We start from the raw sequence: 27,325 nt of genomic DNA, 5'->3' as shown, positions 1-27,325 counted from the left end.
CTTTATATATAAACTCTGATATCCAGGACCAGGGTTGTGCCTTGTGCCCTTTTCTAATTCTTCTAATAGGTTAAAATTTGCATTTAATAATAGCCCACATGTAAAAGGGATGCTACCCCACCACCTTCTACCTTTTGAGCAGGCTTTCATGCAATTAGGCAATGTCATCACCTACTTTCTCAGAGTTTGGAGAGCTGAACAGTATGCAGTGACCTTGGTGTCCTCTGTTCATCAGAAAAAACAGAGTTTTGCTGAAATGGTAGTGTATCTTGATCTGGTTTTGACACCCTATTTTTTTTTGGAGCAGGTTGAAAAGCAAAAATTATAATCTAGTAGTCTCCTATATTATTTTACCATGTATTTTAAGTAAATTCAGTTGTGTCCCTTTAGCTGTGGCAAATCCATACAAACCCGATAGTAATGGCATTTTCCTCATTGGTGACTGTTTCTACTCATACACACCTTTGCTTTGCTGGTTGTACTACGATGCTGATCTGCTGTGATGTTTAATCTGATTTATGTTACTTAGACTTTTGCTATAACCCGTGATACCAAAGTGTATTTATTTCTTCTGATGTCTCCAGGGAATATGTATAATCCATTGCTATTCCTATGCTAGATATCTGCTGTAATAGCTGAAAACCTCTGTGTGTGACTGGTGTTCCTGCAGATGTCATCTTTAATGAAGCCATATGAATTTCTCATTTAGAATTAATTAGAGTTACATTTGGAGCAGAAATCCCAGGGAGCATTAGATGTGTAACTCCGTACTGACATTAGGACTCTCTTGTGTTAATTCTTCCCCCAGTGATGTGAAGATTAACTCCTTAGTGGCACATTACCTCTTCTAGCCAATCCATCAGAGAGGAAGTTTATTCTAAGGGGTCAGAGGAGAGACACAAGAGCTTATGTGGGAGGGGAGAGCTGTGTGCCATTAGCAAATCCTCCCACCTGGCTCCAGAGCACATCCTAGTGAAGATATGGAAAGTGCCTATGAGCAGAGCAAAGGGTACTGGGGGATAAGTTAGAGAGAAAAAAGGGGTCCAAAACCTCCAAAATAGCCATTTTGATAGATACCTGCAATAGGTTTTAGCCCCACTTGTAATGATTGTAAGTTCTCTGCAGAAGTTCACTGGAAAAAAAATTTTAGTGAAATGCTGATACTCCTTTGAGTGGTTTCATGTTCTGGAGGGGCTGGAGGGAGAGCTGAACATTTCTCCAGAGCCGGACCTTTGGTATGTCAAGCTACCAGTCTAGCTGGCATCTCCGGTGGCTTATATGAATAGCGGGGACAGACTGTCTCACTGAACATCAGTGCTCCCAGTGAGCACAAACCGTACTCATTAGCTCTCCATAACCCTCACCTCTTCATAACCATCAGCTCTCCATAACCATCAGCTCTCTACCACCACGTGGAGGCACATCTCCAGCACAGGTCCAGGAGATGTGGAAAGGTTGCACCTCGGGCAGGTCAAACAAGAGGAGGACGGAATGCCTGGCAGGGTGCAGCACCAGGGGCTGATTGTTGGAGGAAATGACCACCATGCAGAGAGGTGGGAAGAATAATAGAAGTTCTTGGTCCCATCTCAGGCTGGATGTTGGCCCCTGCTGCCACTTGGGGTAAATCGCTACCTCTGATGGATGTCAGTGTGCTCCCTTTCATACTAGTGAAGGACTTGTTTTAAGGATTTATTTTTAAAGGAGAACAATTCAGTTTTACAGAGGTAAATCCTGTTCTATTTTTAAAATATTGATATTCTTTACAATGGATTTTTCACTATCTCTCAGTGTAGACTTAGTTTTTCTGCCTCTTTTTTGCATGCTGGATTTATATGTTTGTTTGTTTGTTTTGTTAGGGTTTTTTTTTTTTACATGAACATTAAAAAAGAAAAAGTCTTCAAGACCAAAATCACTGTTTTCACTTGTTCTTTCCTTGCCATGAACAGCAGCTACCAACTTTCCTGCTCAGCTAAACTCACCCCAGCTTAAGGTTCTGCAGCTTCTTGGGAGCAATATGGACAAGTATGTGTGGTTGAGGGAAAAAATAGAAGATGAGCATTTGGTTTTCCTTTGTAAGATATATATGTTATATGCTGAGACAAAATAGCAGAAAAGTAGAGGAATAATCATCAGGAGACCCCAACTCACTGATGCAATGAAATCAGAGATCCTGGCTGGGACTCTCGGCTTGCTGAGGAGTACAGTTCAGCAAGTGAGTGGATCTTTTAGGGTTTGAGGCCACTTTGGTCAGTCCAGCATCTGCCCAACTTTCAAGGACAGATTTCATTAAACACTTCAAAACACTTCATTGTTCTTAGGAAGGCAGAAAAATTGCTGGTATGCCCTCACTCCTTCCAGCCTCCACTGGAAAGGGGCTGAAAACCATGGGAATGTTTAATTTAGATAGGCAACGCATAAGTGGTGGTTAGGTAAAGGTACACAGGGTAATGAAAAATACAGAAAAACACCCAGAAAAAATTTAAATACAAGTTTCCAACTGCAGTAGGACAAAAAAAGGTGCACACAGAAAATCACAAGGAAGCACCTTTGAATGTTACGTTTTATTTTTAATAATACTCTGACAAACTCACGGACCCAGCTATCTCTCAGTTTCACTTTGATGTGTGCAAGTGTGTAGATGACAAGATTGCAGGCAGGAGCATTATGGAGAGCAGCAGAGAGCTGAGACAGAGCTGCATCTGGGAATTCCTGCCCTCAGTAGATTTCTAATCTTCCAACATCGGTTTTCATTTCCTTACCTTGGCTGAAAACTTGCAGGATGAAAAATTTTAACACACTGAACTTTACTGAAAAAAATCAAATTCCAAAGCAAAGAATCATTTATTTATGAGCCTGTTTGCTGTGTAACAACACCTGATATTATGGCTGCTCCCCTCTTTTGCTGGCCATAATGGACCTTATCTTGTGGCAGGCACCACTGCAAGTGGTGAGCATTGTGCATCATGGGAATAACAGCGTGGGGAGAACCAGCATCTGCAGCCATGGGGCTGCAGTTCCTGCTGCAGAAAGCACTTGGTGTTTTCCTGTCTTGGGACATGGACCCTAATATCCCCTTTTGACCTGAACTGATCTGTCTCCTGAAAGCCCTGCAGCTGAAACCACCTGCTTAGGGAAAGTTCTTGGTCTTTACTGAGAACAAAGTTCCGATTTCCAGGCTTTCCCCTGCAGCCCCGATGGCTAAAAAAAATGAGGATACCCTAACTATTTCTTGGACTTTAAGAAAAAAAGCGAGATGCAAAAGCCCTCCCAGGATGACCCATTCTTGTCTTGGTGGCAGCTCATTGTGTCCCAGTGCTGCTGTGTCCCAATGCCTACATGCAAAGGATGCAAAACCCCATGTCAAATCCACAGCCCATGGTGCTAAGCACCAGCTGTATGGAAAGGAGGGACACCCAGTCCATATGCTGCCTGGGGAGCACCCTGGGGCCAAGCACCCAAAACACAGTGTCTGCACCCCATGCTGTGCCTGGGTCCCCAGCACTGCTGGGAGGCACTTTTCCTTAAAGGCTGTGAATTTAGGCTCTGAACCCAGCACTATGTGCAACACTGAGCTGTTTGAAGGAGTAACAGCCTGTTCTCAGCCGGTCACCCCACAGGCAGAAACTTGGGAGGGTACAGTGCTGTACCGAGGCATGCAGAGCAAAGCCCTCACCATCCTGCCTTGCTGCCTGGCTGCAGTTTGGGAGGAGCAGTTAAATATTTGCTGCACTCAGCTGGGCTTGCTGGTTTGACCAATTGCACAGCAACAGGGAGGTTTGTGTCTTTAGAAGTCTTTGGCTGTGTAGCGCCTAGAAATAACTGGAGCCTAGATACTCCAGATGTCTTGGCCCTGTCAATAAACTCAGTGTTTCCTCCTGCCTTTGTCACTGGTGAGGGAGGGAAGACCCCCTGCCCCTACTGATTATTTTGCCTTTATTGACAATAAACTGCAGGGCAAAGGATGCATTTGATAGCACTCGCAGAGCCAACGGAGATGACTCAGAGAAACTGTGATTGGCGATGTGTGTGTGCATGTGTGCCCGCACTCAGAAATGGTTTTGTTTCCATAAATTCAATTGTCCTCTGAAAAATGCATATCCTGTTTCAGAGGAGCTAATTAAATATAGGCTTGTCTAATAAAGCAAACACTGAAAAGGCTGTGTGTATTATCTGCCAGCAGAGCTCTATATAGGTTCTTCCTGAGCTTCTTCAACATTTATAAGTATATGAGAGCATGGCAGATTTGCATGGACTTTGACCAAGGGAAGCAAAGACCCATATCTGAAGCTACAAATTGGACTATGAGATAAGAACTCTCCTGAAATCTATATGCAATTAAAAGCCCAATCTTCCTTCCTATAGTGACAAGGTTATTGCTTTTATATAGCTGAACAGAGATGAATGAGTCTACGGATTAATAGCACTAAGATTTATGACACTGTGCTTGCCCCAAATACTATGCGAGAATAGCTCTCTGGGTGAGATATTCCAGCTGAATAAATTTGACAGGATTTTGCTTTTCCTTTATTTTCTTCAGCTTGGTATTATTTGGGAGAGTTGTGTTGCATCCAGAGATTGTTCGTGCTGTGGTTTGATTATCTACTAATTGTCCCACACATATTCATGCTTTACAAAAGTATTACCAATACATGGAGTCGCACGAAGACAAATGTCAGTGAAAAAAACAAGACACAAAACATTATTTTAAAGAGTATGAGACTCCAATGGCATTAAACTCCTGACAAGGGTCTGACAAATGATCTTAGTGTAGCTGTGCTGCTTTGTGTCCATGGGAAGGGGGCCATGCCTATGTCCCATGGATGTCCTAAATAGTATGGCTCTGTTACAGTACCTGGAAGCTGGTTGTGCAGGCATCAGCTGGGATAGTGTTTGTAAAACCAGCACCAGGTTTCTCTTTGACCCTTCAATTTGCCATGGCAGTGCAAAGGTCCCTTTTTCAGAGGGAAACACTGATTTGCATGGTTTTTCCTCCATTAAATGGGCTAGTTCTTTATGTTGCTGGCTCTGAACTTGTTTTACTGTTCCCAGAGAATCCAGAGAAGATGAAGACAAAGGAGACAATTCTGGTAGGAGAAACAAGGTTTCAGCAATTAGTGAAGGCCATGGAAAACCCTCCATGTTGTGCTAAACTGAAGACAAGGTTGAAAAATTAGGGGGAGGAAAATAAAAACCTGTAGGAATTTAAGGGGAGCAGTTTGGGTATGGGAGGGATGGGGTTACACGCCCGGGTGTGAGACATAGGTCAGGGCAGAGGGGTGAGGATTGGACTGCTTGCACTGGAGGAGAGAGTAAAACCATAGCAAAAGTCCTACTGAGGAAAAAGCATGGGTACTGGACAGGACCTGGTCCTCCAAATCGTGCCATGATGCTAGGGTTGCATCTTCCATCATTTAATGAAACTGCAGGTTTTTTTAGCTTTTCAGGAAAAGCCTCTGGATGTTAAGCAGCATGGACAGACATGTGTGGTCCAGCCCATGGACTGAGCCTGCTCCACCATCCTCTCCCCACATGCTAGCAAGAAGCAGGCTGGCCTTGCACAACCACAGTGTGCTGGTGGGCAGGATTTGACCCGAGGAGCAGGTGCAAAGGTTTGAGAGGGAGGGGATATGGTCTTGGGCTCTGAGAGGAGCTGGCAGCATGAAGGCAGGATGCCTATGGTTTGCATGGGCCATCTCTGCCTGCAGCAGCCTCCCCATTGCTTTCACTGCTAACAAGTAGCGTTGTCTCATGGTGTCACAGCATTACATCTTTACAGGGTGAAGGAAATGAACTTTGGAGGTGGCCCTTGTTCCATTGTTGTTCTCCTGTGGGAGAAGCTGAACTTGTTTCCTTAATGCAGTTACAAAGAAATCTTTGTGTGAAGGAAATATTAGGACACCTGTCTGCCTATTTAACCTTGGCTGCAAGCAAGAGTCCCTGCTTGTACTTCTGACTTTCTTTTCCACTGCACACTTTCTGCTGGCTTTGTTTTGTTTTGCATCCCCCTGGATGCAGTAATCCATCTTGGGGAGCATCCCTGCTGCTTTCTGCTGGTTCAGCATCGTGCAGCACAGTACAAGTGCTTGGCAGTGCCAACGGGCACAAGACTCATGCCAGGTACCCGGCAATGTGGCCCAAATTCGTGTCATCAGGAAAAGGACAGTACTCTGAGAAGGGGTACACAAGCAGTTGCTTCATCTGGGGAAGGAGTCCATAAAATGACAGGAAAAAAAATTGAGTAAAATCTCTTTTCTGGACAAGACACACTGATGGAGCTGATATCGTTAGAGTCACTTCTTCCCCTGCTCTCTTCTCTTCTCTTCTCTTCTCTTCTCTTCTCTTCTCTTCTCTTCTCTTCTCTTCTCTTCTCTTCTCTTCTCTTCTCTTCTCTTCTCTTCTCTTCTCTTCTCTTCTCTTCTCTTCTCTTCTCCTCTCTTCTCTTCCCTTCCCTTCTCTTCTCCTCTCTTCTCCTCTCTTCTCTCTCCTCTCCTCTCCTCTCCTCTCCTCTCCTCTCCTCTCCTCTCCTCTCCTCTCCTCTCCTCTCCTCTCCTCTCCTCTCCTCTCCTCTCCTCTCCTCTCCTCTCCTCTCCTCTCCTCTCCTCTCCTCTCCTCTCCTCTCCTTGGTGTTGAATGCATGAAGCTCACTGCAAAAGCACCTCAGGCATGAAAACTGCTGATAAAACAAATGTAAGAGCGATTCTTGCACTTGTCGGCAGGTGAATACATGCAGTAGCAGCAAGAGCAGCCAGACCTGGGGCTGGCAGGGTTTGGTCAGCAGCCGGCAGGATGGGTGTGATGTAGATTTTAGCGCTGGGCAAGGTGCCTGCCTTGGCACCAAGCTTGCCACGTAGTCAAGGTGAAACAGCTTCTACTTTCTGCCATTTTCCCACCTATTTGCTCCTTTGGGCAGAAATTAATTTGCCCACTGGTTTTGGACCATGCCAGCACCAGAGTCCAGGCCAGGGCTGCTGTATGGCAGGCAGTGGGGACAGGTGCGTGAACCAGGACAGGTTTCCTATCATCCCTCACAGGAGCAAATGCTCACTGCTACCTCCACCTGTAATTTTTTACAGGTAAAAAGCTCATTTCTTTTTCCCAGTTACCAACACCAGTGCTCTGAAAGGGGTGAAAACATCCCTCCTTTATTTAATTTATTAAAAGCAGTGTTTGTTATGATCGACACTCACCAAAAAGAACAGCTGTTAAATTAAGCATGAAGCAACACATCCGGCAATAGCAGTGTAAGCAATGAATAACACAAGCCAGGTATAGTTCTCAAACTTGAATGATTAAAATGGAAAAAATCCATTGGATGGATATAATCACACAGGCGAATGCGCACATACTGGGGGACATAGGGATTTGCCAAATATGGGGAGTTTTCTGCATGTTTGTTAACAGTTATCTGGAAGGCACTTTTGCTGTTCAGTGAAATTGAATTAATTCACCCTGTTCTGCTGAGTCCTGGTTGGGCTTTCTGCTCCCTAGCATTAAAACCCACATGCAAATGTTAGAAATAGGGAATGGTAGAAGTCTGAACCAGTGGTGGAGTGGGTTGGAAAAGAGAAGAGAAATTGAGGAGTGTTTGTTTTTCCTGTTGTGTTTTCCAAAATTTCACACTTTTAAGGGATCAGGATCATAAATGCACTGCTACAAATGTACAAAATACAGACAGAATTAGGAAAATTAACTTAATCTACACAGATGAGCATTATCAGCAGAGTCAGGCTTATGTGGTCATGTTTACAGTGCAAAAAAATCATCCTTTGGGTTGGAGTTTCCACCAATTGAAGAAGGAAAGGAGGAGACAGCAGCTGTGGCTTGTTACTCCGTCCAAGTGCATTCAGGCCAGGTTCCTCCTAGGGCAGAAAATGAGACCTTTTCCATCACCCTCAGGAGCACCAGCAAAGAGAGACACAATGAGAAGGAAAGCTGCTTTCTCCCTTCCCTGACTCTGTTTTATGAACTGCTTAAATAAAAAAAAAAGCCAAACACAAGTGCCAGGCTGTGTCTGGCATGCAGAGTTAGCCCCAGCTTCTGGAATGCCAAGTCCAGGGAGAGCTGCTGGGGTCCCAAAAGCTCATGGCACCGTCTGACACTGTGTTATTATTGCTCATATGCATGATGAAGGGAGATCAGAAATCACTGCTTTTCAGACCACACAGCATTTATCCTCCTTGGTGCGATCCACAGCGGCTGGCCAGGGAGGACCGAACCTCCCTGTGCAGTCTGGGGGAGCTCCAGTATTGGGGTTTTCCCAAAAAGAGGGGTGGCCGGAGCCCAGGAGGAGCCCTAGGGAGGCTGCAGAACAGCTGCTGCCTGTTCCTGGTCTTGTGGCACCATCCAGTGGCTGCTGGCAGAGGACTCTCACTTCCCTGTCACCACCATGTGTCCCCTTGCAGCCCGGCTTCCCAGGGCCCTGGGGACAGACGTGGTCCTTGAGCATCAGCAGCCACCAGTGCCGGTGGCTTGGCCAGGTCCTCCAGGGAGGAGGTCTCCAGGTCACTGCTGTCACCTGCAAACTGGAGAGGAGCACAGAGATGGTGAAGGGGAGCAGCAGGGCCAGACCCACACCCCACGTTTGCACCCTGTGCTCCCCTGCTACAAATCAACAGGGATTTCTTCTCCATCAGGCTGATACAAAAATTAGAGCAAAGAGGGCCAAATATCCTTGCAGCAGGATGCCACACAGGAGACCCCTTCTCTACTTCCATGGCTTGCAAATTGCAAATTGTTCCTTAAATCTCATGCTTCACTTTTTTTTTTTTTTTAAACTTTGTCAGATGAAGGCCTAGATTTGTCATTGCAATAGGAAAAAAAAAAAAAAATCTCCCCAGTATTTGTGCCAGGCCTTCCTTGGGTACAATCCTTTTCAATTTTTTTCTAAAAAAGCAATTTGATTCTGACACTGCAACCACTTTAATTACATCAGCTCTCCCCCATAAATTGAGGTTATGTTTAAGTCCTGTTTTAGTAATTTAATAATTTTGTCATTGCATCACTCCAATTATCTCTGGATTTGTTCCACAGACCTTTTCTCAATTAGATTCTCTGGCGCTTAGTGTTTTGCTCCCAACTGCATGAATACTGATTTTTTTTTTTTTTTCTTTCCCCCAAAAGAGGATGAATGGACAAACATTAGGGGAAGGACAGACAACAGTAACTGGATGGAGGGCCAAGGGCCAAGTCTCTGCTGCTCTAAGTTTGACCTTGTGCACACAGACTATGCCCTGTGGTACTGCTGATGAGTAGGAGCTGAGAAGAAGGTTCGACACACCTTTTTTAAAATGGAAATTATGTCAGAGAACATCCCCATGGCCACATTCATATGAGATACCTGGAGTTTCTTGGCAGGCTGGTTGGTTTTGTGCAATGCTGAGCTCAGGGCTGGGAAGGGTTTCACCCCACTGGGTGGTCTCTGTGCCACTGCATCCAGGCATTTCTCCAAGAGCGTCACCATCATGGATATGGCTGTCCCTGAGCAGCGCAGAGCAGTTTAAAAGGGGAGTCCCAAGGCACAGTAACAGCACAGCTCAGTGGGAAGGAGGAGACCACCAGCTGCCCCAGGGCGAGTTTGTTTCTAAATACCTTAAACTCACTAGCACTGTCTGGATCTATCCCAACAGAGCTGTTTCAGGAAGCAAGTATTTTGTGCATAGGATAAAGCACATGGGTTTCCCTCCCCGAACAAGCATTGGGTGGGTGGGTAATGCTCCCGTGTGTGCAAGAATGCTGGAGGAAACCTCTGTCCGCACATGCAGCCTGGGCTAGTGGTGTGTGGCAGAGCACCAACAGCTCTGTTTTGGCCTGAGACACACCGAAGCCACATGCAAGGAGTACTTGCTGCTGTCTGCAGTTAATGCATAGGCAAGAGGTGCCTCCTGCTGCCACCCGCAACTCTCCGAGGGGCCCAGGAGCAGTCTCCACCTCGTTCCCTGACACATGGTACACATCAGGTTTTACAGCATATAGCTGACAGTTAAAACAAGCTTTCTGCTTTGTGTTTGATAGCCCTTTGGGCCCTGTGGGGTTCCCTGCATCCTCTAGACAGTCCGGTTTCCCTCTGTGCAAAGAAACGGCCACAGAATTTATTGAACTCTAGGAAAATACCCTGGCAGGTTCAGGCACACGTGTTGCAGATGGTTAGAGCCACCAGTGCACTGTTGCCTGGCTAGGTATGGGGGATGATGGGGTAAGACTTATCCCTTCAGCCCCAGGAAGAAGGTGATACAGCAGCGCTGATGGTGCTAACCAGGACTGTTGCCACCACCTCGCTGACCCACAGCAGTTGCTACAAGAACAGGCAGTACCTGAACCAGCCATTTCCTCCAGCAAGTCCAGTTCCCACCCATTGGAAGTCAGTCTCATCCCCCAGCACTGCTGTGGAGAGCGCTGGCTCTTTCTGACAGCTGAGCCTCACAGGGGATGGGGTAGGTTTCTGCCCTCCCAGCATCACTTCTGAACTGGTGCACAGAGAGATGGGTTGGGCATGGCATTGCTTCTCCACTCCCCTTCTCCACTCCTGCAGCAGATGCAGGAAAGCCCTGCAATGCTCTGGGGCTGTGATCTGACCCTGAGCAGGGCAGCCCATGCAGAAGCTCTGTGTTCGCCGTGGACAGGGACAGGTCTATCACACCCACTGACTGCAAACGCTTTCCTGCTGGCATCTCCAACAAATACACCCATACCTTGCCTTGCATTTGGATATTGCTTTGCTTGAGTTTAAAACCTAGATCTGGCTTTTTCTTGCTCCTGGGGCAGACAAGTAACTCTTTTTCCTCTCTTGCTCCTGGTCACAGATGAGCTCCTCTTCCTTTCTCCTGCTATCTCCCATGCTCTCTATGTTGTTTCTTCTCTGCATGGTCTGCACAGTTTCTCCAAGCTTTTATTTTACATCTTTAATACTTTTGCTCCAAAACCCCAAGAGAACTCCTTCATCCCCTTGCAGAGGCTCTGGGAGGGGAAGAAGGAGCTGAACACCAGTGGGAAATGCCTTTGTGTTTGTCTCCAGCACTACACGGTGGGTACAAGCCCTCAGGTCTGACTTTGCTGAGTTGAGTCAGTCTGTACAGGCAGGGAGACCCCAGGAAACTCCTTTTCCAAACAAACCCCTCTGGGGTGCCACATCATCCACCACTCAGCACTTTCCAAAGGTGCTGGTGTTTGGGCAGCACTCAGCATACTTGGGGCCAAGTTGTGGCCAAGGGTCCTGGGCACTACCCACCCGCCTGGAGCCTGAAAGGAGGCAATGGGACTCACCTCTGCCATGGGACAAGTCCTCGGTGGGGACTGCTGGCTTTGGAGCTTGGCAGGGTGCCCCAGGGAGTCCTCGGGGTGCTGTGGGTGGAGCAGGCTCTGCTCCAAGGAGCAGGCTGGGGGATTACCGAGGCTTCAGGCTCTACTACAGCTGGTATCGCCATGGGCTGTGACCCACAAAGGGACCTGGGGCTCTTCGGGCTTTGAGCTGGAAGGCAATATTGAGGGCAAGGAGAATCACCACCCACCTTCTGGTAGTCCTGTGGGCTGCCCTTGGGGGAGCCATACAGCCACCCACCCAGAAAAAGGGGGAAAAAGGGATTTGCAAGCACTGCCAAACCTGTATTTCACACTGCTGGGGCTTTTGGGGACAGCTGATGTTTTTTCCTGAATATATCAGGCCAGCCCATGTGAGGTCAATATGCAGAGAGCAATTGCAGAGACTTGCATCACCCTAAATGCCCTTTCCTGTCCTTTCTCTGTCTTGTTGTCTTACTGGGTAAGGGAACAGCATCCCATGGCCATCAGTGGGTGGCCACAGGTCCCCACAGTTTGTATGCAGAGAGGACAGGAGGTCACTTCACCTGGGATGATGGAGAGCTGTCGAGGCAAAGTCATGCTGGGCTTCTTGCATCGCCTGCCTTTCCCCACCACTGCTTGGACCAACTCATCCTTCAGGCAGAGGAGACTGGGAAATTTCTCAGCCTTCGGTTGCTGCTGAAGCCTGACCAGAGCCTGGAGGCTTTTGTAGGTCTGAGTGGAGATCCCCTCTGCAACCTAAAGCAGAGGGTGGCTGAGGAGCCTGACGCTGTCCTCTCACTGCACTGGGTGGTGAAACAAGCCTTTGGCAGCACTACTCGTATCTCAAGAGCATCCTGAAAGCTCCAAGCCCTGTCCAAACCCCAAGGAATGGGGTTTGGACCAGCCCTGACACCCATCGTTTCCCCAGCACAATGTATCCCATGGAAACAGCCCACAATGAGGCTTCAGTCATCATTTGCAAAGCCCTCCCCTGCTTTGGTAAATGACTGCTGAAGAGTAAATCTCAGCTATTTTGGGCAGAAATTAGGCTACAGGGTCAGTGCAGCATATTCTCTTAGGAGGCATTTACAACTCGAGCAGGTTTTGCAACCTTGAATGTAGAGATGCAAAGTGATAAGAAGAGAAGGGTGAAGGGGAGTGCATGCCTGTGGGCCTGGCTTTGGGCACCTCTGCTGCTTTTGACACAACCTCGCAGTTCCCGAATAACATGCCAGGAAAAGGAGGGGCATGCCAGGGCTCCAGCCTAAGTGAAATGAACCCAGGAGTGCTCCTTACAAGCACCTCCAGGAAACAATCACATGACAAGTCATTCAGTCACTGCTTTCTCTTTGTGCCTTTGGGACCCAAAACAGAAACGCTGCCTTGCTCAGAAACACAGGTCGATGGAGCAATGTGGGTCCCAGCAGCTGTGTCTGCTGCCTGCCTGCTCACTGCCCTTGCACCAGCTCTGCAAGGTGCTAGGTGGTGGTGTTGCATTGCCAGGAGCTCAGAAGACTTGTAGGAGGTACTATTTAATATGCTTTACATGAAAAGGAATTGGACAGTGAAAGTCTCCTTGAAATCCCCGTGACAGGGGCTGCTGTGCCCTCAAACACCCTGCTTTCCTAGAAGAGAGGGAGCCCTGGGTAATTTAGCATATGAAAGGCTGCTTGTGAGAGAGATTTGCTGGAGAGATACTAATAACCAACCTCAGAGACGGGAGCAAGGTGGTTTATTCCCTGTGCTACTGTGTGATTCTGCCTCCACCTTCTCATTTGCCTCTGAGGATGTGATTGCTCCAGATGGGGATATTTTTTCACTTCCTGTTAGTATTTCAGTTGTTCTCCCCCTACAAAAATCTTTGTGTCCCTGCACTGGCTCAACAGCTGGCATTGCAAATGCTGGCACTGAAAGGGCAGACTTACCCTCTTGACCCCCATGCTCTCCAGCTTTTCCTGCAGCACTTCCTCCAGTATGGGGCGCAACTGGTTCAGAAAGTTTGGGTTTCTCTGCAGGGCTTCCAGCAGCCTCTGCTTCCCATCCAGGGCAGCCTCCTCCCTGTCTGGAGTAAAGGTGGGTGCTGTTACCAACATAGTGACACATGGTCCGTGCCCTGGGGAGTGGGCTGGTGGGTCCCTCCTCCTCTTTGGGGAAATGGGTCCCACCAGTTCCAGAGCAAGCAGCTGGTCGCTCTCAGCAGACTGCATCCCTCTATGAAGGGGCAACTTCCTCCTCTAATTTGATTAACTCCTGCCCATAACTTTTTGAAAATCCCACCTACAGCCCAGCAGCTGCCTGGGACAGCTTTCCCACGTGAAGCATTGGCAGCAGGGCTGGTCATGGTGCTGTCGTACTCTGCACAGTGGAGAGGGTACCAGCGAGCTCATCCCCTCTGTCCCCAGCCCACCACCTCATCACCGCCAGCTTTGCCCAGCACCCCCCTCGTCCTCACTGCACAACACCCCAAGCCAAATGCCAGCTTCATCCTGGTGCTCTTGGGATAGGGATGGTCCCAGCTCCAGTACCCACCTGATGACTCTTCATCAGCCACCACTTTGGTCACCTCCCATGTCACTGCAGAGAAGAAAGGAGCCTGTGAGGGTCAAAGAGGAGCCAAGGCCCCAGCACAGAAGCAAGCCGTCCTCGTTTTGGCTGGGATAGAGTTAATTTTCTTCCTAGTAGCTGACACAGAGCTGTGTTTTGGATTTAGTATGAGGATAATGTTGATAACAACACTGACATTTTAGTTGTTGCTAAGTACTGCTTATTCTACTCAAGGACTTTTTCAGCTTCCCATGCTCTGCCAGGTGCACAAGAAGCTGGGAGGGGGCACAGCCAGGACAGCTGACCCAAACTGGCCAAAGGGATATTCCATACCATATGGCATCATGCTCAGTATATAAACTGGGGGGAGTTGGCTGGGGGGCAGCGATGGCTGCTCAGGGACTGGCTGGGCACTGGTTGGCGGGTGGTGACCAGCTGCATCACTTGTTTTTCCTGGGTTTTGTTCCTCTTATTGTTGTTTTCTTTTTCACCTTTTTTTATTATTACTATTACTATTATTATTTTATTTCAATTACTAAACTTATCTGAACCCATGAGTTTTCTCACTTTTACCCTTCCGATTCTCTCCCCATCCCACTGCAGGGGGAGGGTGAGTGAGCAGCTGTGTGGTGCTTAGTTGCTGGCTGGGGTTAAACCACAACACAAGTGCTGATCACCACCTGGTTTTCCTATATGGAAAGTATGGACACACCTGTCCCTTTGGGGATCCAAGTCTGGCCCAGGTCTGGCACCAGCCCTTGGAGAACATTCCCGAGGGAAACCCCGGGGTGCTCGCCTGCCAAGGCCACAGGCTGGAGGATGTCAGTGGGCAAACAGTCCTCTGCTACCACTGAGGGCTGGGGTCAATGATGTACCCCTTGGATATTTGCTAATAGCCATCCCTGTTTTATGGCCTTGTTTTCTGAGCAGCAGTACCTGGCCTGGTCTGCGGCCGCGTAGCAGGCATTAAGGAGCTGAGAAGTCCCCATTTTCTTTCCCTGGCACTTGATTATAGAAAACCCAAGCTGTAAAGAAGAAACCACAGCATGCCTCAGCTCCTTATTTTTATGCAAATAACCACTGGCATCATTTTGGAGGAAGCAAGGTCATCCGTTTGCTGTGAGTGCTTGACTGAAATCTCATTCCTTTGGGGTATAGCTACAATGCAAAACCCATCCAAGAGACAAGTTAGTTTTGTGCCAGCGACCAGAGCTAGGTCTATGCTGTTGCAGCAGATGGTCAAGGGACTGGAAGGTGTCCACTCCGCGGCTTCGTGTGAGAGGACATACAGCCAGCTCCCTGGAGAGGACTCCATGGCATGCTTTTGTAGAGGGAGACAGAGAAGAAAGACATTGTGGTCTGAAGGGCTGTTAGCTGTGAGAAATTTATCTAGACCCAAATTGATTCACTTCAAAAATGCAATCATTACCTTCAGGTTTGCTTGCAGAGAGCAGCTTGATCTGTAAAGAAACAGACTGGGTCATTCAAAGACCATTTCTTTGTATATAATTTTGGGTAATTTTTCCTCTCTCTGCAGAGGATTATTATTAAATGCATTCAAAAAAGGAGCAGAAAACAGCAAGAACCTAAAATGGGCACATACACTCCCACTAAGCTATTTGTCTTAAGCAGACCACACCCGTAAGGGGTCAGCTTAGGGGCTTTCCTTTCCATAATATGATCACTAGCACATCAGATGCCATCCTGTCATACCCCACGTGCTATTCACAGATCTGACAACAAGTAAAAGATGCTCCAAATTGTAATGCAAAGTGTTGCTCTGGTGATCTACACCCCACTGGGCACGGTTCATGCTGACGACATTCATGTAATGCTTCACGTTTGATGAGTGCAAAAAAGAGCTGAATGTAGCAAAGCATTACAGAATAGGCTTGAAATTAGGCTTAGTCTTAACTCAGAAAATATTTTAAGGCTGCTTAGAGTTAAACATCTGCTTAAACCCTCTTGATGAACCAAGGCCTCTTTTTATTTCACTTGCCGTCTTCTCTTGGGACTACATGACCTTGTGCTGCTCCCCAGGATGGGTGCTGAGGGCATCCATAAGCTGATGGATGTGGTCCATAACCGCCTGCTGGTCCTGGGATGGGGTGGCACAGAGTGTCTTGCTCTCTTTCTTCAACTGAGAGGGGCAAAAGAGGAACGAGGTAAAAATGGGTTTGGAGCCACCTCTTCCCTTCACCAGCAAAGGCAACTCTCTGGACTTTTATTCATTATTGAGATTGTCCTCCAAAGGGTGTTATCTGGAGTTGCAGAAGATGTATGGCCAGCTTCAAAGTCTGCTGGTGGCAAGCTCGTGTATTCTCATTGGTTGCGACAGGACAAAACTTTGGTCGCTGCATTTCATTTCTTCTTTCCCATTGATAACCTAATAACTATACTCTGTTGCTCTGGGCTTTGAAGTCCAGCCAAGGCTCATTTTAAGTGTGCAGCCCCACTCTTTCTGGCTACCACTTGCTGGGCTGATCTGCAGAGAGGGCACCCCCGGTTTTTTGGAAAAGACCCAACATCTCTGGGGTTTGAAGCCAAGATGGAGAAAAAACATAAGGGAAACATCCAGACCTTTTCTGAGCAAGGTGCCTGGGAGCTGCCAAGGAAATCCGGCACCCATCTGCACCTCCTGTACCTGGTTCTCCCTCAGTGCCTGCCTCTGCTCCTCAGGTGGCAGGCTGGGGGCTTCTTGTGGGCATGGGCACCCGATCACATTCATACTCAAGAGAAATTCAGCTTCCCTTTGGGACCCGAAGGACAGCTGGCACCGTAACAGTGGTGCTGTTCCCACCCCACTCCATGTTCAGAGGTACCATGCATGGTAAAGTCTTCTTCAGGTGTCTTTAAATGCTGAGAAGGCAGCTGATTCATGGGTAAATAAATTTCTTTTATTTGGTACTTTAAATGCTTTTCTATGTGGTGAGCTTCTGCAGTGCTCTGTTGAAGACGTGTTTCCCTGCAGCAAGCAGGGCTGACCTGGGACCATGACATACCCTCTGCATGATCCATGACCCACTTCTGGACTCAGACTGTCAGTGCTCTACACCAGCAGAAGTCCATTGCTACCTGAACCTGAGCTGAAACTGGACATCCATGAAGCAGATGCACACACTGGTGCATAGATGGGGGTCCAACTCCATCCAAATGCACCTCCTGGAATGCGCAGTAGTGGTAAGAACATGGGTACCATACTGCTCACCTGCACTGCCATCCTCTTCCATTCACCCCGCAGCTCTGCCTGGCTTGGTGTCTGGCCCCATGCCTCCTCAGTATCATCATTCTGCAGAGTCCCCAGCTTGGACACCATTGTCTCGCTAGCCTGAAGCTCCTGAAGTTTCTGGAGTAGGGAGAGGAAGGAGCTGTGTGTCCCACAGGAGGATGTTTTAGGGAAACAGAATTAGCCTGTTTTCAAACAATACATGGTAAACACTGGACACACTTTAAAATCACGACACTGCTGCCTTCTGTGGTGCCTTGCTCTGACCTAAACCCAGATCATTTCCAGAAGTGGTGTTTGCTCGTTTTCCTAGCTGTGTCCTACACAATAATTAAACAACTGTATTTAAAATACATAGTTTTAAATCTGTGAAATAGACCTATATTGTTCTTAGTCTCCAGCTAGGGATTTGCTGCTGCCCCGCATTACAATTTCCCCTCTGCTACACCCACCTGCTGCTCTTAAGATACTTCATTTTTTAAAAAAAAGCTCTTTGCTGAAAGGCCACTTACTATGTTTTTGGATGCAGATGGAGTTCCTGCACAGGCTGAACACCCCAGGACACGGAGCAGAGCAGCCAGAGCTGCGTTGGTGTGTTGCTGGGTGTGCTGTGCACCGCGTAATGTGACTCCCAGCCAGTCCACTGCCCTGCACAGGCCTCTGCCCCCTGCACAGCCTGCAGCTACTTTCGTGCTTGCCAGACAACAAAGAGGGCCAGGCAAGCCAGGGAGATGCTGAGTAACTGCGGGCATGGTGCAAGAAAGGCAAACTTCCCTAGGCTCTCCTCTGCCAACTCAGAGGAAAAGGGGGCAGTGTTTATCACTGCCTGTTTGCTGCACAAAGAGTGTCAAAATCAGCTTTTTTGCCCTAATTTCAGTCCCAAAAATGTTTGCAAGTGGGAGGCTCCGAGGCTCCAAGGCTCCAACCTGTATTTCTCCAAGGCTCAGTTCCACCACGCACACAGGGTGATGGTGGCATGGGCAGGGCAGAGCAGAGCGTGGGCAAGCGGATGCCAGGCTAAGCCAGCCCTGCATGCAGGGTTTTCCAACCGAGAGCCTAGCAGAGACACTTTTTGTGCTGCCTGCAAGTGTCCTGGGATAAAATGATCCTGTTGTCATCTTTTCTTGATGCTGGAGCAATCACAGGGTTTCCCAGGAGTTACCTAGGGTTGCACAGATTGGAGCCAGTTAATGCTGATACTGCAACCAGTGATGTCTGCAAGCCCATAAGCATTTTCCATCCTATGGGACTGTTTTTCCACCCCTACCCCAGGGTCTCCGCTACTTTCACTGCCAGGGTTGCTTCATCTGTATGGTGCTTCTTGTGTCCTTGCAAGGCTGGTTTGTTCTCAGCCCAGCTCAGCAGCATTCGCACCCATGGCAAACTCTGCAAAAGCCCCTCTTGATCTCAGAGACAGAGGATCTGCTCCTCCACTGCTAATACCCACCCTGTCTAAGCCCCTTTGCCTCTCTGCCTCTCTCTAGTCTGCTTTAATCAGCTCATCAGGCACCTAAATGCCTTTTTGCCTGTAGTACCATCTCCCACAGAGGCCTCTCCCTGTTACATGTAAACATAAGGGGTCAACAACTGCTCTGAACCAGTCTGGATCAACCTGCGACTCTTCTAAGCCCTTTTTAGCTCTACATCAATTTTACCTGACTCTCTCTTCTTTCTCTCTCTTACTTTACTGCCTCAATACAGCAGGAGATAGGAAAGCCTTGATTCCAGGGCTGCAGCTAACCTAGGAAGAGGTCACACACTGCTGCAGACAAGGCACGATAGCCTCCGGGAACGGCTGTGGATCAGTGTGACATTGTAGTTAACCATAGTTTCTTTCTACAGTTTGCTCATTTTTTATCTTTTTTGGTGCCTAACTAAAAATACCAGATCAGCAAGCAAAGTATGTATGACCAGCAAAGATCATTATTGTTACTGCTTTGATATATATACTGTTAGCAGCACTGCAATGTCAAACAACCCAATTCATTGTATCAGGCAAAGTGAAGTGTGCACATGTATACATGCCTACATATACATACACATATATGTATATACAGGTGTAAATATAGCCCTGACTCACAGCTGCATGTTATGTAGACCTGTTTGGTAATGGTGCATGGTCCCTCCAAGTGAGGCTTTGTTGCATGAATTAACCAATCCTAAAGAGGAGAGGTTTGCAGCTAACACAAATTAAAATCCCCCAACGATCTACCACATACCCCAGGAGGTAGGCTGTGTTACATAACCTTGCTGATATTAACAAAGTCTTCACACACCAAAGCCAGCCGTGTTTCACCTGGCTGTCAATGGACCTGCTGCTTAGCAGCATGGCTGCAACTGCCCTACTGCCTGCTTCAGGCATGCCTGTGGGTGCTGGAGCCAGCTGGGTTTTCCCCTCCATTTCATACAAAATGACATATATAAGATTTCAGACAGCGCAACCATGGCTTCAATGGGATGTTGGTACAGTAAAACCACAGCATTAGGCAACCTGGGAACCCAGCTCTGAAGATTTATTTCTTCTCTTCAGTTCTTACTTGCATTTGCTTAGGACAGGTCCTCAGCTGGTGTAAAGCAGTAAAAGCTTTTCTACTTCCATGCTGCAATGTAATGCAACATCAGCTGATGTGATGGAGCTGCTGGCAAAAGCTGTCTTCATCACCCACAAGGGAAACATTAATATTCCTTCACTAGAACTGAGATTTTGCCCACTGGGTGATGAAGACATCAGCCTTGAGGGTGCAGGTCTATTGCAGAGCTAGCAGCTAGTACCACCCAGCAGAGCTTAGAGCTGAAGGTGGTCACCTGCACCATTTCCACTCCAGTGTGCGAAAACCAGCTCCATGAAAGTGCTGGTAGAGCTGGGTCTCACAAAGTGTGATGGGTGTTCATTTTCCAGGCTGGCAGACAGTGTGTTTGCTGTCTCAGCTCATGGCTGCTGGGCCAGGCTGTTGAATGGTCCTCTTCTCTGCAACCCTCAACTTCTGGCAGGGAAATTTCTCATTTCCTTCTCCTCCACCATTTCCCACTGCCACCCTGGGGCCCTCCCAACCTTCCTGAACTCTTCAAGGGCTTCTTTGCTCCCTGCAAAGTTTAAGGATGCCCCAGACGCCTGCATCCCTCTGCTCCCCTGCTGATCTGGGAGCCTGCAAACTTTAGGAGATGCCTTACCATGAAGCAGAGAGGTGTCAGGGGACCCAGACTCTGCTCATGACCTGCTCAAGCACCTTCCCCACCTCCTCCGGACCCTTCCCAAAAGCAGCCATCACCTCCCTCCCTTTCTCAGCTTCTCCTCTCACCAAAATGAGATCTCCTGGGACTCATGCCAAGCAGCAGCAGCTTGCTTAGGCGGCTGCAGGTGAAAGCCCCCGTGCAGGACCTTTGCTGAGGTTGGCTGTGCTTGCTGCTGTCAGCCCTGCTTTGCTAAAAGTCCTGACAGTAAACAAAAGGCAGGAGAGAGAAGTGAGATGGGGTCGGACCTCACCTGTAGAGAGACACTACATAACACAGCAGAGCCTTGGAAATGTTTCTCGCCTGAGCTCACCTGCAGAGGGAGCTCAAGCAGGTCAAGTCTCTGCCCCGTCCCCGCCTTCCACGGAAACAGCCATTACCCAGGGAGAGGAGCCTGGACACTAGAGTCGCGGGGCAGAAAAAGGCACATACTCACTTGTTGCCAGACACAGAGAGATAAACTGAAGAGGGAGGACGAGGATGGGAACAGAGCGATGAACGTGGGCGGTGAGAGGCGGCTGGGAGCAGCTGGGGGCTGTCCGAAGCCATGCGGGGAAACAGGGCGGACTTCTGGGCTGTAACCCTACACTCCTCCCCTGCATCCCCTCAGCCCCGGAGAGTCAAAGTCATGGAGAAAAAGCAGCTCCCGATGCCACAGGCAGGCAAAACCTGCTGTAACAGAGCAGGCAGCAAAACTAAACCAGCGTGGACGGCACCAGGGTGTGAAACTCATGAGCCATGCCAGCTTCACCCTGGGAATGGTAAATATTGCCCTACGCCAGGTTGCTGCCCTGACAACCCGCAGCACTCGTTTTGGCACCTGGCACCCTTATACCGGTGCAGCTCAACTGACTTTAGCTGTTACCGGGGGGGGGCACGGAACACGGGGCTGGAAGGAGCCCAGTGTCTGAACAAGGCACGAAGGGCACATAAACCCTGTGTGCCAAGGGCTTTCTTCTCCCTACTAATCCTGCTGCGATTTCTAGCTGCAGAAAGCGGGCTGCCGATTGCCGCATGCTCATTAGCTGCTGTGTTTACAGAAGATAGCATTGTGCAGAAGGCAAACATGCGATGACGGGCGACCGATCCGCCCCCCTCCCCCCCCGCCCCCCCCCCTTTCTGTTCCCAAGTTAAAAACAGCAGTTCAGACAGACTCAGAAGAGATTTGCAAACTGGGCTTGTTTTCGGGGGGTTGGGTGCATTGGCATTACCCTGGGAAAAAAAGTAAATGCAAGGGGATGCATTGCTCTCCGGCAGAAAAAAAGTCACTGGGTGCCCTGTTGGGATTAAACAGGGATTTTCGCACAGCTGGACAAGGGTGATGAGAGCTGTTGCACCTCATTTCCAGTGTAATTGAACTCCGTTTATTTCAAAGGGATTTGGGAGCCCTGGAGGGCAATCCCTATCCTTTCATAGTGTCTCAGCATTTCCTTTCCAGGGGGAGTTGTGACTCTTTGCAGCCAGAACTGACCTTAGAGGATGGGGCAGTGCAGTGCCTTCCTGGAAGGAGCCAAAGTAAAAGTGCAGGAGCACAAACATTTGAAAAATGGGACTAATTTTCCAGGGGCGTGCAGGGGAAAGCAAGCTCAGAGGAGTGGTGGTTTAACCATTTTATTTTCATTTGCACTGGTAAGGTCCCTCTCAAAAACGTAGGGTGTAAAGCTCATGTGAGAAAAACACAGATTAATGAAAAGACAGTGGTTTGGGCTTCTCTTCATTAGCAATTACTGTCATCCATCCTCTGCTATACATTTGCATTACACTTGCCTCTGAGGCTTCACCCAGTCCAAAGCCTGTTGTATTTGCAACTTTTCTGACCTGGGTAGCTGGCAATAGCACCAAGAGGTGCAGAGATTAAATTCCTCCCACAAGGCCACGCATCTCTTTAGAAACTTTTCCCTTGGAAAAGCTCACTAGTAAGGCCTGTAAGTCCATTTGATTCAGGAAGGCTTGGTTCATAAGGAAACAGAACTGAGGCAAAAGTGTCCTTAGTGTCACTGGAGGCTACGCCCGATGGATACCCACTGCCATTGTGCACATGCTCCTTAGTGTCCCAAGGGAGTAGGTATGATGGTTTTGAAAAGGTCTTTCTTTCTCCTACAAAGCCAGCTGTTGACACCAGTTGTGACTGTGTTTTGGGGCCAGGACTGGGAAGGCTGGAAGGATCAGCCCCCCCCTTTCACCATGTCACGCAGCATCCTCAGAGCCTGTGAGATCCCTCAGTTCTGCATTTTGGATCAGGTCCTCATACGTGGTGGGGCAGTAGGCCTTGTACAGTTTTTCAGCCAGCGTGTTGCTGCCCGCGACCACAGCTTTCTGGTTGTGGTTCATGAAGTTCCACAAGTGCAGCCCATAGGAGTGGTTGAAATTGGGGCTTTTGTCCCACACCTCGTAGTACCGGCCCCAGGCTGGGTACGGTATGGGGTAGAAACGCTGGGGATTGAGGAAGGAGATGTTCTGGCAGCTGTGATCCTCGGTGCCTTTGAAATCTGTGAGATTGCAGATAGCTTTGAGCATCCTTGTCATTAAAAAGGGCCCCTGGTTCCCCCAGATGTTCCCATTGTACTTGAGAACAAAGTTCTCCATGCAGTCCCAAATAAATTTGTGGTAGGCAGGGAAGCCAAAGATCCCATTGCTGGAGAACTGCGACTTCTGTGCCGCTAGGAAGCTTTCCTTGGGGATGGGCCTGATGGATATGACATCTGTGTCCATGTAGATGCCCCCATACTTCCAAATGAGTGCCAGTCTGCTAGCGTCGGAGCTGATGTGGACCCAGTTCTTCTCCTGCTCCGGGATTACCTGCAGAGTTGGAAAGGCGAGACAGTGATGCCGCCAGCAGAGAACGGACCACATCCATCCATTGGATGCAAATGGCACCATAAAACTGCACCTGCACACCTGCAAATGTCACTGACTGCCTTTTCTTCCTCCAGCTATTGAATTTTATTGGAATAAGATAAGGGGGCAGTGCAGAGTAATGCTTTGTTAATGTAAATGAATGTAAGAACATTTCACGGGTATTTTGATGGAACCTACAATGTTAAATCAATGATACATGAATCATTGCCTGCTATTTCAGTGGGACACAACTCACTTAACACCCTCCCTGATCACTCCCACCTCTTTGAAACAGGCTGGAGGGTTTTCATTGGCACTGTTGGTATTTGGAGTAATTTTTTCTCAGAAGGAAGAGTTTGGAGGAAATATGCCTGCCCTGCACAGAGATGGAGTCAAACAAATTTGACAAAAGCGACTTGCAAGCACTTTGCCAGGAACTTCTTTCCAGGGTGGAGCTTCCAAGATCCCACCTTAGTTTTGCATATTGCTATTACAAAAACTTAAATCTCTCCTGCATCTTATCTACTGTGGGCTCTGTCGGTGTGTGGCAGCAATAACAAGCACTCATATGACTCGGGCAGCACATTTTGTTCAACCAGCTTCTGTTGAGCAAGATTATTAAGTGATGTTTTATCAAAAACGTATACAATCTATTTTTACCAATGTTTCGTTTGCCAAAAAATCTGATTCTCCAGATAGGGGGGAAAATGCTGATAATATGTTCAATAAACAGATAGATGAATACATTGCAAAACATGGCAAAAATTAATCTATTCTGAACCAAAAAAAAAAAAAATTACTAATTTCACATAGCCAGTCCTATGTTCCTCCATTCATTTTAAGCCTACTTCAGACACCCCCCCCCCCCCCCCCATTTACCTATTTTCCCCTTATAATAACACTCACCTGGTAGTACCACTGGAGCAGAGGGGTCTCCTGGAAGACAGTTTCCATGTGGAGAGGAAAAATGAAGACATTCTTCATAGAAGACAAAAATGAGAAGGCTGTATAACTGGAGTTCAAGTCCAATGCCGTGTTGTTCCTAAGTCCCTTCATGAAGAAGATGATGGGCCGGTCCTGGTAAATCCTGGCAGCAGACTCCACAGAGCAGGACACTAGTGGGGGCGGCTCCAGGCGCTCCGTCGTCTCCAGAAAGATGATGCTTTTGCCAAGGTTCAAGACCTGCTCAGGTGTCAGGAAGTGCTTGGACATAGGCATATAGGAGAAGCAGCAGCCAGAGAGCAGGGAGATCTCATACAAAATGCCCGAGACAAAGAAGAAGCAGATGCATATCTGGATTTTCTTCAACATTCTTGCTTTCCCTGGGCCTTTGGGGTCATGCCTCGGACATGGATGCTAAGGAGACACAAGCAACAGCAAAAATATATGCCAATGTTATTACTTAGAAGGACTGGGAAATAGTAGGACATGACTTTGGACACTGTAGCATGAAGGCAGTTTGGTGAAGCTCATGCCTTTCCCCCAGGACAAGCCTGGCAAGATGTCTCACAGTGGGTCTGCCCTGGGGGATGAAGTGCTGGGCGCCCGCCTCCTCATCCCCAGCCAGGCATGGGGGACCAGGAGAGGTCTTGAAGAAGGGACACGCAGCTATGTCTAATGGCACAGCTATGCAGTCACTGGGTTGGCAGAGGGGGAAGGACCAAGGGAGAGAGCAGGGAGAGCAAGGCAAGAAGGATCACTTTGCCCCATGCCAAGGCAAGGACCCCCAAGCCCATCCCTGGGGCAGGCTGGTGTAGAAAACTGTTCCCAAGCACTGCAGCATCGTGCTAACATGTCCTTATCCACAAGCAGGAGATGTCCAGGGGATTTGAAGAGCAAACCCTGATGTGCCAGTGCAATTAAGTGGCCCAAGGGGGCTGTGAGTGCCAGCAAGGGGGAAGGTCATGATTACAGTTTGGGATGTGTCAGCCAAAGCTAAAACATCAGCATGTAGGCACTGAAGTCTTTTTCCCAATTTGCCCACTCTGCTCACACTTCAGCCCCAAAAGCTGTGAGGGACTTGGGTCCTGCAGGGATGGGGGCTGCAGAAGGACCAGAGAGAGACACATATAAGGACAGAAAATGGATGGTTTTGTACAAGCTAAGAACGAGGACCTACCTGGATTAAAGTTCCAACAAATGTACATTTCCTGCTTGTTTTTTTGCCATCACAGTGGCAATCAGGTTCTCTTAAAGCCCAGCTCCCTGATGAAGACACCCAAACTGTTTGGAGCATGCAAAGGGATTTCTGAAGGCAAGAGACTGATGCACAGAGGAAAACTGGCTCTGCTGCGGGCTGAATCTCAGTCCCAGAAATGGTTTGGGGCCAATAGAACCCACCTAAAAGGACAAAAAAGGGACAAGTTTTAGGCAAGACCCATCTCATGCCTACATCAGCCCAGCCCAGCTCCTCATTCCTGGTCTCGCCATGACATGAGCCCGTACAGCACTGGAGAGTTCCTGCCAGTGAGAGGCAGGATTGAATCTTATCTGCATTGCACTGTTTGACAGGCTCATGACGCAAGGAAATTCTCTCCTGAAATGCCACGTGGTTGCATCTGAGCAGCCTGCATTTGCATTGCAGAGACCACAAGCCAGGGTCCAACAGAGGGGAGACACTTTGAATGACAACCCAATGTCCAAGCAACCCCTGGAGGAGTTTAAAGCTTGATGAATTAAAAGGAATGGGAGGAAATATGGCCCTGTGTACTCAGTTAATTAATGAGACGCACTACCACGTCACCCAACCAGAACAGAGATATGTCAGCAGCATAGCAAACCCCGTGGAAATTCCCCTGCAAGCGCTGAGCGTGTGCTTGAAGCTGTGGCAGCTCCTGATCCATTTCTGAGTTAGATCTCATCAAATTAAATATTAAAGCAATGACTGTTCCCATCAGTACAGCTTTCCATGCTGCATAGCAAATTTTGTTGGTTTTCATTGCCACTGCACAGAGTTTCTCATTAAACCCTGGGTTCCCACGACAGCATGGGAGAAGATGCCAGGGGTGAAGTGGGTGACAATGCTATAGCCACCAGGCACCACTGTGGCTGTGGGTATGATCTGCTGGACGAAGCCAGCAGGTTTGCAGCCTGCAGAGGACAGAATGCTGCTTCTGTGTTATTATTGTTGTTATTCCTTTTCCCACTTTCATTGTCTGAGTGCTCTGCAGGGGAACCCCTGCTGTGAGAGGCCGCACCCTGCACCCAGGGCCTCCCTGCAGATACTGAATTTGGACAGAAGACAGGGAACGGAGAGCAAATACAAGTGGTTTGGAAACAACTTGTTCCCAAGCCTGCAGATGAAGCAGCCTGTGCTGCAGAGCGCCGCAGCCCCAGCGATGTCCAGGTGCAGCATGAACACCCGCTGCTGAGCCCACCATGAGAGGGCTCAGGAAACAGCAGCAGAAGTGAGATTAAAATAAACCACATTACTTGAACTACAAAATTTCCTCCCACATTCACCTCCTGCTTTTCTCAGACACATGCTTCTCACTTACTCCAGCCATCTGAAAATAAAACAGAACAAAAAAGTTGTCTTCTGGCATCTCCCTCGCCAATCTCAGCTTAGCCAAATTTTCAGGCTTTTTTTTTCCTGGTCCCAGCTCCAACCTAAACCATGCCTGCCACTGTTTCTGTGCTGCTCCCATGCAGTCCAGGGACTGGAACTCCCTCCCTCATTTCTTCGCAATTTTAAAATCTTGATGCCACTCTCTTGGCAGTGTTTACTTGAAGCAGAAAACCCAGGCTTTGCTTTGATTAGAAATGGGACAATCAGGACATTCCCATTACCAGATTAATATTTCTTCTTTGATGGCCTAAAGATCCGATGTCTCAGGTCTTTACGAGCAGCCTAGCAAAGCTATGCTCGCAATAGCTGTTCAAATTTAAAATAGTCTGGGAGGCATTTTATTTGCAAATTGTGGGGAGAGAATAAGTAGACACTCCAACAGATACTGGCTCTGTGTATGACATTGTGAAGAGAAACGCGAATCTTCATCGTCTCATTCTGGGAAATTGTTTTGCTTGGTTGGTTTTCCAAAACCCCTATGTAACGAGTTATGAATTCTCATCACATTTGACCTGGAGGCTGCTGTTATCAAAATGTTCACTTCCCTGCTCAAGTTAAAAGGACTGCAGAACTGAATGTTAAAAATAAATCCCAGCCATTGAATAGATTACCCTGCTGAGTGGGTTGCTTTTCTGGATGCA

General features: G+C 48.2%; 2 protein-coding genes across 2 annotated transcripts; both read right to left on the bottom strand.

Annotated features, from left to right (window-relative positions):
* Window positions 1-8,378: 8,378 nt before the first annotated feature.
* On the bottom strand, window positions 8,379-18,415 carry LOC142594304 (cilium assembly protein DZIP1L-like). The gene is given in 12 exon segments (XM_075716890.1): window positions 8,379-8,522; window positions 9,338-9,477; window positions 10,311-10,356; window positions 10,358-10,463; window positions 11,260-11,464; window positions 11,841-12,033; window positions 13,203-13,339; window positions 13,807-13,851; window positions 15,251-15,281; window positions 15,821-15,961; window positions 17,030-17,189; window positions 18,315-18,415. Coding segments are annotated over 12 exon segments (1,449 nt in total).
* Window positions 18,416-22,465: 4,050 nt separating this feature from the next.
* Window positions 22,466-25,352, bottom strand: A4GNT (alpha-1,4-N-acetylglucosaminyltransferase). Its single transcript, XM_009491801.1, has 3 exons — window positions 25,236-25,352; window positions 24,023-24,472; window positions 22,466-23,077 (listed from the first exon to the last, which is right to left on the bottom strand). Exons 1-3 carry the CDS (start codon window positions 25,350-25,352, stop codon window positions 22,466-22,468), a joined length of 1,179 nt encoding a protein of 392 aa, XP_009490076.1.
* Window positions 25,353-27,325: the final 1,973 nt, after the last annotated feature.

Source organism: Pelecanus crispus, chromosome 9 (genome assembly GCF_030463565.1).
Source record: "Pelecanus crispus isolate bPelCri1 chromosome 9, bPelCri1.pri, whole genome shotgun sequence".
In the NCBI taxonomy this organism is placed as follows: domain Eukaryota; kingdom Metazoa; phylum Chordata; class Aves; order Pelecaniformes; family Pelecanidae; genus Pelecanus; species Pelecanus crispus.
The sequence above is the reverse complement of the archived record's forward strand: the minus strand, read 5'-3'. Positions and strand labels throughout refer to the sequence as shown.

Excerpts from the sequence above, each read along its gene's own strand:
- A4GNT (XM_009491801.1), bottom strand. The coding sequence starts at position 25,352 with ATGCTCCAAACAGTTTGGGTGTCTTCATCAGGGAGCTGGGCTTTAAGA. Across the intron at positions 24,473-25,235 it reads TTGTTGGAACTTTAATCCAG|CATCCATGTCCGAGGCATGA; the intron begins GTAGGTCCTCGT and ends GTGTCTCCTTAG. Across the intron at positions 23,078-24,022 it reads TGCTCCAGTGGTACTACCAG|GTAATCCCGGAGCAGGAGAA; the intron begins GTGAGTGTTATT and ends CCAACTCTGCAG.